Below are 16,141 nucleotides of genomic sequence, written 5' to 3'. Positions count from 1 at the left end.
AATAAAATATAAAGTATGTAGTATAAAAATACAATATAGAAATAAATATATATATATATATATATATATATATATATATATATATATATATATATATATATATATATATATATAGATATATATGTATAATATATATATATATATATATGTATATATATATATATATATATATATATATATATATTTATATTATATATATATATATATATATATATATATACATACACATAGTTGAATCCAAAAATACATCTAAATGCGTGCATCCAGTATTGGTTTAATGCTAATAGACTGGTTGAGCCCTGGTTCTACATATGCTCTCATTCTAAAGATCCATTCAAGCTCAACTGATTCTAAGTGATTCAGGTTACTGCCCCCTCGTTTATTCTGCAATATCAGCTGTAACACCCTGAACCTAAAAGTATGACCTACATTTAAACTAACATTTAAACTAACAAGTATTTTAGTAAATAGTGTTTTGATATATTTTATATATTTTTACATCGGATAGTGTAATATGATGTTGCAAATTGTGTTTTGTTTAAATTATTAATTTTTAGTTAGTCAATTATTATTACTTTATACTACTTATCACATTGTATATTTTGTATTCAGGATACACATACACACATTTCATTATATATGATTCACTTTATATCTAGCTTTCAACCAGGAGCTGGTTGCCTTAAAATATTGCTTGCTCAATCAATCAATTATTGAATTCAATTATTGTATCCATTATTCAATTATTTGGTTGTGCAGTTAGTACTTAAGAACTGTTTAAAAATGTGTTTGTGAAATCTGAAGAAGCATGCCTGTGTAGCATGTGAAAGCGCTTATTTTATCTCACTTGGTTTTACTTCGACATTAAATACTGGTTTTATAACATCGTGGTGGTTATGTCCAGTTTTGGTTTTGATATATATATATATATATATATATATATACATGTATACATGTATATAGGTTTACTATCAAATGGTTGAAAGGCCAATAGTTGAAAGTCACATACCTGATTATCATATATGGGAAAATCCTTTAGTCGACTGTCATAATCACCTATTCAGATTGTCGAAAGTACAATGCAATCCAAACAAATTAACTCGATCACTTCATTGTCATCACCGAAAGCCCAAATCGCCAAAAATGCAGTGCAACACATTTAATTTCGTCCGAACATAGTAGTGGCAGTGTATATGCCCTTTACCCCATTGTAGTGTGATCCTGGAGTTAGAATATATAGTTGGGAGGGCACGGCGCCCCCACGTCGGGGGGTGAGGGGGCAAAGCCCCCCACCTAGCTTATTTGCATACTGACCAGTTTCTGTTAAGGGCGTAAGTAAGTAGTGTATAATTACACTGGGTTTGGTTTGGTGGAGGTTTGGATTCGCAAAAAATGTTGAAAATGTTTGAAAATCTTGAAGTGTGATTTTCGACCATGTGAATGCTTTCCCGTTGTGAATTATGATAATATGATTCTACATTAAGATAGCATTACATTCTGAACTTCGACTATTTGATAGTAAACTATATATATATATATATATATATATATATATATATATATATACATATAGAGAGAGAGAGAGAGAGAGGGGAACTTTAGAAAACTCCTAGATCAGGAGAAAGAAGGCAGAGAACAGAGAAAATAAGTCAAAAATGTACTTCTTATGGCTCTTTCCTGGTTAGGGGTCGACACAGTGGATCACCTGTCCGCTCGTGATTGGCAGTGGAGTTTTACGGTGTCGAGTTGCCAGCCCGGCGCCCAACCTTCCACAGAAGGCACACACACACATGCACACACACGCGCACACACACGCACACCTAGGGCCAATTTAGTGTGTCCAATCCACCTACAGCATTGTCTTTAGGATGTGGGAAGAAACTGGAGCACCGGGAGGAAACCCACGCGACCACAGGGAGGACATGCAGACTCCACACAGAAGGCACCCCAGCCGGGGATCGAACTGGAGAACATCTTGTTGTGAGGGAGCAACGCTAACCGCTGCACCACCGCTACTTATCCTTTACCAAAAAACCCAGGGCACCAAGGAATAAGTCTGAAGCTTACAGCAGCAAACAAAATCTGGGGTAGACTGCATATCACAAAGAGGGTAAGAGGCAGAGCCTAAGCACCAAATCCAGAGCTTGAAAGTGGCCAAAGTCGGATCCAAAGACCCATCCCATTGGGGAAAGGACAGGACAGTATCAGATCTGAAGACACATCTGAAATTCTCTCTCCTTACTTATAAAGCTATAATAAAACAAGAACTGTCCTAGAGGCAAGGTGTCTGTTGTAAAAGGTACTCAAACTCCCCAAGTATGGTACACAGTTGAAATCAGAAATGAAAATGATTCCAAGGACCAATTAGTTTAAGTTAATGAAATATGTTTTGAATATGTAAAAATGCTGCAAGTTTGATGTAAACAGTCTAAGGCTGTTCACCCTACTGAAACTAATGTCACATTTGCCCAAGCCTCTACCCCACCCTAACACATGCACATTGTATCCAATTAGTAATCCTCCCCCTTTCCATTTCCCTTCTGAAGAAAAAGGCAGCAAAGTTGTTCACTACCTCAGTCTTCTCTCAAGTCTTCTTTTAAATCTCTCCCTTTGTCAACCAGTCTGACAATTCACTCTTCTCTTTTTCCTTTCAATGAAATGTTGTATCCCCTTCTGTACTCCTGCAAGTTCTCCACCCAAGGTATTTTGGTCTTCCTTGTCAGCATTTTCTTAGACTCTTGTACATTGTAGCTTTTCCTCCTCAGGTCCTGCTTCTCTCTTCTATACGTCTCTCTCTTTCTTACTCACTGCCTTCCTGACTTTTCACTTTAGAAGTAAGGGTTTCTTCTTCCTTTTGTTTTTGTTCTGTTTTTCATCCCTTTTCAACACTGCTTCTTTCAGTCCATTCCTAATCCTTTCAATAGAGCTTAAAGGCACTTCTTAATCACTGCTTGTTAGCCATCTCCACCCTTTATCCCCAATGCAGCACAAACTCCTCCCACAGCTTCTGGCATCTCAGTCCACAAGAAACCTGAACACAAAGTCGCATGATCACAGTCCCTTACCTTTACAACCTTAGATATGGACTAGCATTCAGTTTTTCCAAACGTAGTCATGTAAAAACTTAGGTGACACCCACCTGTTCAATATCTTGAGTAAAAAATCATTTCTTTCAACACAGAATATGGAAAGGTGCTTTAAACACCATCTGGCAGATTTAGGTCCCCCTTAATCATTATCTTTCTTTTCCACTTCATCTTACTTATACTACACATGACCCTTTGAATGGTTTCCTTTGTGCATCCAGAGGCTGGTATACATTATGTTATCTGGCCACAAGGCATTTCCTTTCTTTTCTTCTAGTGTGATAGACAGCACTCTCCATCTACGCACATTCCTTCCCATCTGATTGAGGTCTTGCTTCCTTCTTGTTTTGACAGCACTCTCAATCCTTTTCTGTATGCAGACTGCCACCGCCTATTTATACCCAATATGTCCTTTCTGTACACTCTATAAGTCAGGAAATACCATCTGACACTATCTTTTCACAACAGCCCTAATCGCTCTAATTCACGCTATAGTCATCTTTCCCTTAGTACGTACTGTGTACAGCTACCCACACTTGTGTCCTAGCTCCTGGCTTTACAAAACTTTTTTGTACCTGACCTCTTTAAAAACAATTCTACTGTTATTTTCCTTATTCCTGTTAAGAACTGCTTCCTTTTTTTCCTGTTCCTGCTTCCTTTTGCCCCATTCTACCCAAGTATAAAGGTAAAAGTTCATCAGGCTGTAGACAATACATTGAAAACATCTTCCCAACCATGGTGCAGTAAACATGAATAAATGCAAATAAAACTTAGGAATATTTCAGAAGACTTAACTTAATCCTGAAAACAGCACTGACATCTAGGAACAGAATCCCAAGCTATAAACCAATTTGCTCTTCCTGTCCTAACTTACAGTTTCAGAGTGATTGACTGGTCCCAAAACATGTTGGATAGATTACATAAGAAAACAAGAAGGATGCTTCATGGTCACCAAATAATTTATAAAAATCAATGCATACCAAGATTATATATTCCCCGTTCTGAAAGAGGGATGGGCCTCCTTGAAATTGATTACATGTACAGATCTGCAATTGTGAGACTCCACACATATCTGGTGACCTCACAAGACCCAAATGTAGTGAAAGTTTTGAAGTATGAGAATAAATCTAAGATGACTTCTCTGCTTAATCTAGCAGAAGCATATCAGCATCAAACAGGAAATTAAATCAAACCAAAAGTAGATAAAAACCAGGCAACAATTGAATGTGCCAAAAAACAAAAGAAAGAATACAAGGTGAAGGACCAGATGAGTAGGCAAGTAATGTGGAAAAAGCATAAATATTGTTGGAAGTATAGAAAACTTCTGGAAAAACTTCATTTTGATCAGGAACAAATGCATGAATGGTTAAGGAGAGGTGAATTCAAACCAAGAGATGAAAGGTTAATACTGGCGGCAAAAACAGTGGTGTATGTACACGTTGGTTTACAAAGTCCATTGAACATGTGTGAGAAACAGACAAATGTAGGTTTTTGCAAAACAGAATTGGGAAAAGTTGCACACCTTGTTGCTGGTTGCGACATACTAATGGCAGAAGGACTGTATACTGAAAGGCATAATAATGTGACAAGACTGCTGCACTGGGGATTGCGTAAACATTATGGTACTGAAGTGGCTGAAAAACACTGGAAACATGAGTCACAAAGCATCACAGAAAATGATGAAGTTTACATCACACAGGAAAATCTATACAAACAGTTCAATAGATGCTAGAAAAATGGATATAGTGGTCCAAGAAATGCAAACAAAAGTAGCATTGATCTTGCCACACCCAGTGACTACAATGTCCTGCGTACAGAGAGACACAAAGTCATAAAATATCAGGATTTGCAAGTAGAAATGAGAGCAATGTGGAAGAAAGATAGCCAGACAGTTCCAATAGTAGTAAGAGCAACAGGTCTTATTAAAAAAGGAGTCTACAATCATATTTAGATATGCTACCGATACATGTAACTCCATACGAACTGCAGGAGGAATTATTACCGGGCACATTGCAAGTGCTGCAAAGAGCACTTTTGGATGACATCAAAGAGTGAAACAATACTAATTTCATGAACTTTAATCATATTTTGACTTTAGGAATGGGGTCCATTCCTGTCACGGTATTAGAAACTCAAAAGATTTGGAGAAATTAAAAAACAGAAAACAATACTATAGTTCACAGAAGGTGTGGGTTTCATGGAGACTGGTACTGGAGAAATCTTAGGCTAAATGATGGAGTCTCCAAAAGTAGAGTCGTAAGAGTATGTTTACGGCACAGAAGAACTTTCAAACCAAGGTTTGTCCATTTTTCAGTCAGCTGAAAACCCATCTAACACTGAGGAATACCAGTGGAAGGGTAGGCTCATCTGTGACAATTGCTAAGGATTCTTTCAGAAAGCTCACTGCTGTTACCATATATTTATGCAATCAGCTCAATGAATACTGTTAATTCTGATCAGTTTGTCACTGTAGAAGATGAAATTTCATCTGCAGTGTTAGTGAAGCATTTGGGAACAGTTAGCTGTTGCACAACAAAGTGAGGAAAAAAGGAAACAATAATCCTCATAAGAACAGTTCATCTCAAGAGCACAGGACGGCTAAAATGCAACTGTACCTTATGAGGGTGGAAGATTATTAAGAAAAAAGTACTTCAGCAAGTAGTCTGTAGACATACAAAGCAGACAGACTGCTTCCATGTGTTGATGGAAACTCTTCAAATGTCACTTTACCTCCCCAAAAATTATGCCCAGCCAACCAAAAAAAAAAAAAAAAATGGACACTTAGCTCTTCTAGGCTTTCAACCAAAACTGAACATCTGCACTTGAACAAATTTCTACTAAGGAAAGGATTTCACTTGACAGGCTACGGACATGAGAATGTTCCATCTGATACCATGTTATGCTGTCCAATCTGCGAGACAAAAAATCTGGACAGCAGGAAAGCATTTTGTCTCATGACAAGTTATGGTGTGCTGCTTGTGGAGCTGGACAGATCCGGACTGGGTAGACCAGTTAATGAAAGAAAGCAACATGCAGAGAAGCTTAGATCATAGCAGAGTCAAACAGCAAGCAACTCAAAGAGGAGATATCTTCAAATGAACAGCTTCAGTGGTACATTATGTGAACTGTGCTCACCGTTACACTTTCTTTGTTTTTTTCTGCTGTTGGATCTTTGTCATTCTGGACAGCTGTTGTTTCTGTTGGTGATTGCTGTACACTTGGTGCCTGCTGTGGAGTTTTACTTACTGAATCCACACTCATTTCTGTATCAGTGTCTTGCTGAGAAGCAGTGGCTGTAAAAAAAAAAAAACAGGTTTCATTTTGAAAAAAAGTTGCATCAGAAACACTCAAAATAAGATATTGCATGAAAAGGTAAGGAAATATTTACAATTCGTCTAAATGTGTATTTCAAGCAAATATAATGGGAAGTTAAAGTATCCTTAAAAACACACACAATCTGTTTAAAGACTGCAAAGTATAACATCTCAGCAATACAAAACATTCAAAACTGCAGATTAAGCTACTCATTTAAGCTGCCATCATTTACTGTACCCTCCCTATCTCATCTCGGTTGAATTCAAGCCAAAACTACAACTAAAGTGGAGTTTAAAGTTTTCAGAAATAAGCAACTTGATCTCAGCCAAGAGAAACATCCAGGTATACAGATACATAAGGTGCAGCTTATGGAATGGTCAATGACTTGCAAAATATCCTAAGACTCATCCATTCCAAGGTCTATATTAAATCAGCGAACGCTTAAAAAAGCAAATGTTGATTTATCAACCCTATGTAAGTGAAAGCTTACAATCCCGAACACTCAGAACAGTGATTTTTTTTTTCCCCAAGGGAAAAAAATCACTGTTCCACAAAATAAATAAATAAATAAAAATAAAAACTTCAAAACATTACATAAAGTGGGGGGCTTCGCCCTCCCACACCCCCCTACTTAAATATACCAACTCCGAGATCGCACTACAGTGAGGAAAACGGCAAAGTAACCAATGAAAGAAATCGCTTATATGCCGTTTTGCTATTTTGCTGTTGCGTGCTTTCAAGTTCGATCAAGATGCATTAGAAGGATTGCGTCTTCGATTATATAATAGGAACCCCCATTCCCTTAGGGGTGAGCAGAAGTAAATACCAATGTAGAAAAAGGAATAGAAAATACAATTTAATGAAAACAAAATGTAAATATGATGCTCATTATATGAACAGCATAGCCGGCCTTAGGCATAGGGGCCAACTAGGCTTCCGCCTAGGGCGCTGCTCTAGCAAGGGCACTTTTCCAGTAATCTGGATGGTGTAGGTAGACCAGGATGGGGGCATAGAGTGGTGTTGGGGGATGGCACTATGGAGACCTTTTTCCTAGGGCACCAGTTGACGAAAGGCCGGTCCTGGTGAAAAGCTATGAAGCCTATGACCCAGATGATTCAGATTCAGTCCGGGGCCCAGAAGATGGTACATTCCACCAGGGAGGTTGGAAATGAACAGGCAATGCCAGCTTGCACAGTAATGCAGTCTGATCTACAGTGATGCTGAATCTCATGGTGAATTTGGAGAACACTGCAGAACTGTTTTATCTGATAGCCTGAGGTGTATTGTCTGTGTAGTAGTTCTATTACAAAGACTTACATTTCTCTGAATTTGTGCAGAGGTGATAAAGTAGATTTAATTTCCTGGCTGTGTTAGATTCTATAACCATCTGACATATAAACTGTTAAGTATACTTTTTTGTACTGTTTAGCATTTATATATTTGCTTTGTTGTTTGTGTCCTTGTTTTGTCTGCACTATTTGTTTTTCCTACCCTCCAACCAACGTGTTATTAAACTTGGTGGCTTTGGAATTGTCCACCCCTGCTGTTAATTTGATTTTGGACACTCCTCCCAGTCTCATCTCATTTAATCACTCATCTAAGTGCAGTGAGATTATTTGGGTAGGACTACCCCCTTGCTTCTTTGACTTTGGACACTCCACCCTGTCCTGTCTCATCAGATCAGTGTACTGAGTACAGAGAGCGCATTTGGGAAGGCCTACCCCCCTTAGTTCCTTAATCTTGTACTATCTTCTGTTTCCTCCCTCTCCCCTTAAAAAAAAAAAAAAAAAAATTTTTACACTTTATTCAGTTGCTTTTACTGCAATTGTATTCTTCCTACTTTATTACCTTATTTTTGTCATGTGTTCTTAAGTGTTCAAGTGCTTTTATTCTGCTGCATTTATTATTGTTGGTTAGTAGCCTGATTAAATTTGTCTGTTATTCTAGCATCTTAGTTTTGTTTTTAGTACTTGTGCTTCAGGCCAGTTACTTTACATTTAACAAAGTTCCTGTGGTCTACACTCTTGTGGACAAACCCTTATCAAAACCCTCTCTCCATAAGTCCGCCCAAGCACTCAGAACTCTATGACTGAACAATTCCCATCAGCTTCTCCAGCCAGCCTGGTCAACATGGTCATATTGAGACAGTGTAGCAACTGCCTCATCTCACATCTCTCAACCTCTTAGAGCAAGAAATCTGGACAAAGCCATATATAAAAGTGGGACAAAGGCCCAAAAATAGTGACAAATTTTATTTAAACACTGCTTTTACAAACTTAGAACATTGATAGAATAACAGGTTTTGCATTACCTTGAATTTTATGAAGGGTATGAAGTTTGAAACATAAATGTCATTAATTTCCAACTTCAATCTTTAATGATTTGCAACTAATTTGCCAGAAAACCACAATTTTATGAAAAATGGACCAAAATTATGAGACAAAAAATGGACAGCTGAGAGGTATGCTAATGTTTACTGACAGTCCTCTTCTCGTAGCATATAATTCTTCTACCTGCGAGAAATGCATGTACATCAGTAACCTGGAGTCCATGCTCTCTCACACCACAGTCAGTACTCCTGACAAAGAGGATTGCCAGCACAAACACCACACCATGCACATCACATAGCCAAGCACAATACACACACCTATGCAGAGGTCCTCAATAAAAGCTTACCTAAACAGCAGAGACCTCCAAAACACACTCACAAACACTCCACACAGAACACCAAACACATCACACACAGCAGACAACACACCACTGTCTCACCAACATAGCCCATAAGGCAAAACAATAAACCATCACAGCCCGCAAAACATAACAATAAACCAAACATACTAGTCATTGGTGACTCAATTGTGTGACAGACCAGTGTCCCCCTCACCAGGCTCGACAAGAAGAAGGTCACTGTCAGTTGTCTGTCTGGTGCCAGAATCCACTACATCACGCACTCACTTAAGTCTGTCCACATCAAGTACAAGTATAACTCTGTCATTGTCCATGTTGGCGTGAATGACTTGAGATGTACCTCCCTGGGCTGTATGAAGAGAGACATGATTGAGCTCTCAGAGTTTGTGTCCCAGGCAGGTATGAACCTAGTCCTAAGCAGCATCCTACCTTCACTAAGAATGATACCACAATACCAACAAATAATAATAGACTTCAACAACTGGCTTAGTTTCTGGTATCATTCCAAGGGAATCCAGTATTTGTCTGCCTGGGATGTCATGGTCAACAGGCCTCGATGCTTTGCCAGAGATGGCCTCTACCTATCACCACTGGTTTCCATATCCTGGTCAAGGCCCTCACCTCCACCATTGTGCCTTTCTTAGGAAATGTCCCAAAGACAAATCTTCCAATATAAAACATCTGTCAAAAAGCAAACTGAAGGTCATGCTACTTAACGCTAGCAGCCTTAACCTGAAAATGCACTTACTGGAGGCTCTCCTTGCACTGGAAGATGCCGATGTCTGTGCGATCACAGAAACTTGGTTCAGGGTTGCGGACAGTACCCCTGCCTTACCAAGCTACACCACATTTCACAAATTCCAACCTCAAAAATGAAGTCAAGAAGACTAAGGGTAGTGGAGTCTTTATCTTCATTAAGGACAGGCACACCTCCAGATTGGTTTGCCAGCATGACACACTGGAACTATTCCAGGTGCAACTGACAGTTGGCAAGACACCCATCCAAATTACAGCCAGCTACAGACCCCCCTCCATGACTCAACACCCACTCCTCTTACCTGGCTCTTCTTGACTCCATTAAGGTAACCCCTAACACCCTGATCCTTGATGACTTTAAATACCCAACCACAGACTGGGTGAACTATTCCTGCACTAATGCACTCACTCGATTCCTTGACTTCATCAGTTCTAACACACTAGAACAGCTCGTCTCATCCTCCACAAAGGGAGATGACATTCTGGACTTGGTTCTCACCAACATGGGTGACTGCTGCACCACTCCCATAGTATGTTCTTCCCTGGTGAGATCAGGTCATCTCATCGGACTGTCTCATTTGAAGTTTCTATCCCACCTAACCCCACCCCACCACCAATCATAATCAAGCTAAAAAACTTCTCTAAAGCTGACTACAACCTCCTAAGGGAGGGCATCTGTAGCTTCACACCACCACCCCCATCAGAGGATGCAGACAGCTATGCTGAACAGTATGCCAATGCTGTATACAAGAACCTGTACAACTGCATGGATTCGGCCATACCCAATAGAACTAAAACCTGCTCAAGTAAACACAAACCTGTTTGGTGGACATCCTCTATCAACAGGCTTTACAACAAAAGGAAGAAACTGTTGACAAGGGTAAAAAAGGAACATATTCCAAATTGGAAAACTCCCTCCTTAGCCTCAACAAGCAAATTAGATCACAAGTGAAAGCCTCCAAAGCCAATTATGAATCAAAACTAGCTTCTGAAACAAAGGAAAACCACAAAGCCTTCTTCAGTTACATCAGAACTTCCATGGCAAAGTCCAGGTTTGTTCCTAATTAGTACTTAACAGTATCACTTGCACCGATCCTGTTGACTTAGTCAACCAGCTAGCAGATAGGTTCAGCGCAACCTTCACCCCGCCCCGTCCCCCCAAATGCCCTTTCAACATCCTCAACACTTGTCCTGCACCTCACATCTCCATAGATCAAGTGCTAAAGGCCTTATCCAAGTCAAAAAAACACAGGTTCCATTGGACCTGATAGTATCCCAGACTGTATTCTGGACCATCTCCAGCAAGAACTGGTTTCATCATTGAGCACCCTATTCAACCACAGCCTAAGTACAGGCTTCATTCCAGCAGAGTGGAGAACTGCCATTGTCATCCACTTGCACAATGGTGGTGCCACTAGTGACCCTGGAAACTATTGCCCCATTAAGCTTGACAAGTCTGATCTGTAAAGCCATGGAGTGTATTATTATGGGTCTCATAAACAAGGACACAGGCAATCTCAAAGCACTTGACCCCACCCAGTTCGTACTTATCAAGGGCAGATCTTGCCTGCTGAACCTGGTTGACTTCTTTAAGACGGTCACCAAGGCCCTGGATGAGGGAAAGTCTGTGCATACAGCTTACCTTGACTTAGCAAAGGCCTTTTACATAATCCTCCACTCTGGCATCATCGAAAAGCTAACACAACTTGGCATAAATCCCCATCACATCAGGTGGGTGGTCAACTGGCTCACAGGCAGGACCCTCAAAGTGAAAACAAGCGCCTCCACCTCCGATAGCAGACCTGTCACTAGTGGAGTTCCCCAGGTATCTGTCCTGGGGCCCCTACTGTTGGGAACCTACTTCTCAGGGGTCCAAGCAAAGACAAAAGGCCTGCGGCTGACCAAGATTGTGGACGACTAAGTTGGGTGCTGTCAATGACTCCCCAAATGATGTTACATACTGCAACAGGGTCTCACAGCAACTAATGACTGGTGCCAAAGTCTGGCCTCAAGCTAAACACAAAAAAAAAATGTATCATCATGCCATTAGGCAAAAACATAGCCCCTGCTGATTACCACATCAATGGCAACCCCATAAGCACACAACCCGTGGTGAGAGACCTGGGCACTCAGGTTGATAACCTCACATTCGACCACCATGTAGTGGCAGTGGCCAGAAAAGCCTTTTACTTGGTTCATCTCATATGTAAAGGGATTGCATCCAGAAAAAAGGAGGTTATTACCTCTCTATACTCCTCCCTCATTAGACCAACAATTGAGTATATGGTATGTACCTCTCCAAACATCTGCACCAAGTGCAAGGTCACTGAAATACCTCACAAAGATAATCCATGGCCTCCAACACCTGTCCTATGCGGACGGCTCAAATCCCTATCACTCTATTCGGTATTCTACAGATTACTCAGGGGTGATCTGTGTCTCACCTACAAGGCAATCTCGGACCCTGCTCAACTAGAGATGCTCCATATCCTCAAGTCTAACTCCTCACGCATTACCCAGTCAAAAGTCCTTAATCTAATATGCGACATCAGCAAAACTTGCTGGAGAGACAGGTTGTCTCCTAGAGATGCCCTGTCTGGAATAGACTTTCATACCTGTCAAACAGTGCACCTCACTGACCCTATTCAACTGCAACCTTGATGAGTGGATGGGAAGTCACATTTAAAAAAAAAATCTTCTCAATGTAAATCTCATTAAGCCTGACCATGAAGAATCTACTCATTGTAAATGTCTACAGCTACATACTGTATAAATTCCTACACATCTTTTGTAAACATATTGTGGTACATTATCATTCGCTATGTTGCATGTTTTATATTCATTGTGTTTGCTGTAAACTGTTGTGGAGCTTTTCTCCCTGGGCCTCCACTGAAAAGGGGCTTCGTTCCCAGTCAGACTTTCCCGTTAAACACATGTAAAATAAAATAAATGTCAACAGAGAGAGGGAGAAGCTAAAACACTGACAAGGACAATGCTAGGAAAACAAAAGTACAAAAAAAGGTCATTACCCTGGCAACAAAAGCATACAAAAATAAGGGGGATAGAGGAGCTGCTACTGCAGCAGTGAACATCTGAACATCTACTGTTATAGTACGTTTACTACTGCACTATGTTCCTTATATGGATCAACAATGCAGTAGCCTTAACTGCATTTATATCTACTGGGAGGATGAAGGAGCCTCTTAAGAAAAGGCTTAGCAAAGCCTGTCTGAGACCTGGAGAAGGACTCTAGATTGCAGTGCTTTACAAAGGTATGTACAGATGACCAATCTGCAGCTTTTAGAATACTCTGGAATCCAATCCTTTCCAAAAATATACAGATAAAGCCAAAGCCCTGGTAGAATAAGCCTTGACCCTGCCTGGAATTGTCTTGTTATGGTGAATATAACAAAAGGCATGAGACAACTACTTGGAAATAATCTGCTTTGACAAAAACTGTCTTTTTTTTACCTTCACAAGAAATGAACGGATCACAATTCTTGAAAGATTTTTGCTCTATCAAGACATTACCAGAGTTGTCCGTGAACATCTAAGGTATGAAGTATACTATCTCCCTCATTTTTAGATTCTTGAAAGACAGGGATAAGGATAGCCTGGCTCAAGGCAAAATTGGATGCTACATTAGGCATAAAAGAAGGAAACCCTATCTTTCTGGACATTGAGATAAGACTGATGCCCCCCATAAGAGCTTGCAATGCAGATACTAATTTCTCTGACAGCTGCAAGATCAGCAAACACCGTTTTCCATGTCAAGAACCTCAACTCAGCCTGATAAGCTTGTTCAAATGGAGAAAGAGTTAGTTCTTCTAGCACTAAACCTAGTTCCGAAGGAGGAGCTGCCTGTTTCTTAGGACACTTGGTATGCAACTCCCACACCAAAAACATTTTCACACGAGAGTGCATTGAAGGGGGAAGGTAGAAACAGGCATGCTGAGATGGCCAACAAATTAAACCTGATGGAGGAGTAAGATAGGCCAGAGGACAGTAACACATACAAATAAAGTAAAACCAGAGAAACACTTATTGGCACCAACTAGAAAACCTTTTCTATCAATATGATTTTCTAGTAGCAGTTTTTTTTGCCTCCTTTAATATCTGCTACAAGTCCACAGGAACAAAGGTGCCTAAAAGGTATTAAAATTCTACCATCCAGGCAGTAAGATACATTTGTTTGGGGTCCGGATATATCAAACACCCCTTGTCATGTGTGAGTAGGTCCAAGTCTGTGAGGTGTTGTGGTATTTGCCCTTGGACAGTTCCAAAAAAGGGAGAACCACTGTTGCCAAGGCCAGAAAGAAGTCACCATAATGATCTTTGAAGAGAGGACTTTTAAATCTTCAGAAGGACCCTTTATATTAGTGGAAAGGGTGGAAATGCAGAGAGGAACATCCCTGTCAATGGAAAAGAAAACGCAAGTGTGTTCCATGCCTTCCTGCATGGAGTCTTGGAGCAGAATTTTGTCAAATGATTTGAGTGGGGACAAAAAGATCCATTTGAGGTTCTCGCCATGGCTGTATAAGGTATTGGAAGAACCCCCTGACACAATTTCCATTTGTGAACGTCTGTCCTGGTCCGGCTCAGCTCGACTGTAACATAGCTTTGCTCTAACAATACGCAAGCTGCATTCATAGTAAGACTTCGTTGAAAAGTTACAGCCCAGGCTACCATGGCATGTCTGGACAAACCGAGGATAAGATCTGCCCACTCCCCCTTGCTTGTTTATGTACCACATCACTACAATGTTGTCTGTAAATACTTGTAGAGGTCCAATGGAGCACTGATGACAGGGAGTTGACAGCACAGCCAACATCATGTTTGTGTGTTTTGGTCATTTATATTCTAAATACAGTGTACCTTTTATCCCCAGAGACATTGCTCCACAAGCAAAGAGAGGCCTCTCACCTGGAGTTGGGAGGGAGAATGGGAGAACTGGAGTTTGACAAATTTGGTGTCTCCACCAAAATCATCTCTCTTTTCATACACTCAAAAACTGGAATCTGGAAAATCAGGGTAGTCTTGCAAAAGGGATCATGAGAATCATAAAAGCCATGAGACCCAGAGTCCTAAGAAATTCCCTGGCTGATACAGCAGTTTAAGTACAAAAACAATTAGTTATGTACTCACCATAACGTCAGATGTATGTAGTAAATCTCGCCTACATTCTTAACTGATGGGTTCGGAGCAGAGAATCGGCTCCGACTCGGCCGCTATTTACTAACTCGAAGTCTTTGATTGGCTGGGCTAGCCCTAGTATCCCAAGATGCACCACGCCCAAACCCCCAGATCTTGTTTGCCAACAATATAACAGAGTGACATACACAACCTCCTAGAAATAACACAAGGAGGAAGAGAGAAAAAAATAACATCCTCAGAAGGGTCCAAGAACATAATCTCCTCCAAGTCCAACAGGTCGGGGGATGGTGGGTGGGTACGTAAGAATGTAGGCGAGATGGACCACATACATCTGACGATATGGTGAGTACATAACTAACTGATGTAATGTGGTCCTATCTCGCCACATTCTTAACTGACGGGACAGCGTCCCTAGCACCTACATCCTGAGAGGCTCACTGACAATACTCCTGAGCACCGTGGAACCAAAGGAAGCCCAGTCTCTAGACACCAAATCAAGCTTGTGATGAGAAACAAAGGTGTGCAGAGAGGACCAGGTGGCCGCAGCACAGATGTCACCCAAGGAGAGCCTAGCATGATAAGCTACTGATGCAGCCATGGCCCTGGTAGAATGAGCCTTAACTGGGAAAGGTAAATCTCTGCCTGCTGATGCGTAAATAAAGGAGATACAGTCCTTAATCCATTTAGCAATAGTACCTTTAGTCACAGGGCTACCATTCTTGTTCTCTGAGGACGACACAAATAATTGTTTCGATTTCCTGTGGGGTTGTGTCCTGTGCAAATAAAACCTTAGTTGTCTATGAACATCCAACTGGTGGAATTTGAATTCCGCTTCATTTGAAAAGTTTGGAAAGAAAACTGGTAACTCAATGGATTGGTGAAGACAAAAGGTAGAAGATACCTTAGGAAGGAAGGAGGGGTTGAGTCTCAAGGAAACCCTATCCTTATGGAAGACCAAATACGGGGGCTTTATGGAAAGGGCCTGAAGCTCCGATACCCTCTTGGCTGAAGTAATGGCGACCAGAAAGGCTGTCTTCCAAGACAAATATTTTAATCCACAAGTGTCAGCTGGTTCAAAGGGGGTAGAATTTAAGGTTTGAAGCACCAAGCTTAAATCCCATGGTGAAACTGGTTGTGACAAT

At 40.6% G+C, this 16,141-nt stretch overlaps 1 protein-coding gene across 6 annotated transcripts in view; it reads right to left on the bottom strand.

Annotated features, from left to right (window-relative positions):
- ZMYND8 (zinc finger MYND-type containing 8) overlaps positions 1–16,141 on the bottom strand; it is a 1,698,999-nt gene that overhangs the window by 242,588 nt on the left and 1,440,270 nt on the right. For all 6 annotated transcript variants that reach the window (XM_044089914.1, XM_044089913.1, XM_044089918.1 and 3 more), the window contains one exon: positions 6,222–6,379. In XM_044089914.1, the coding sequence (XP_043945849.1) occupies positions 6,222–6,379 (158 nt within the window). The remainder of the gene's footprint in view (positions 1–6,221; positions 6,380–16,141) is intronic.

The sequence above is a fragment of the Protopterus annectens genome, chromosome 12.part0 (assembly GCF_019279795.1).
Source record: "Protopterus annectens isolate FY-2018-M chromosome 12.part0, PAN1.0, whole genome shotgun sequence".
In the NCBI taxonomy this organism is placed as follows: Eukaryota; Metazoa; Chordata; order Ceratodontiformes; family Protopteridae; genus Protopterus; species Protopterus annectens.
This window is presented reverse-complemented; position numbering and strand designations above follow the sequence as displayed.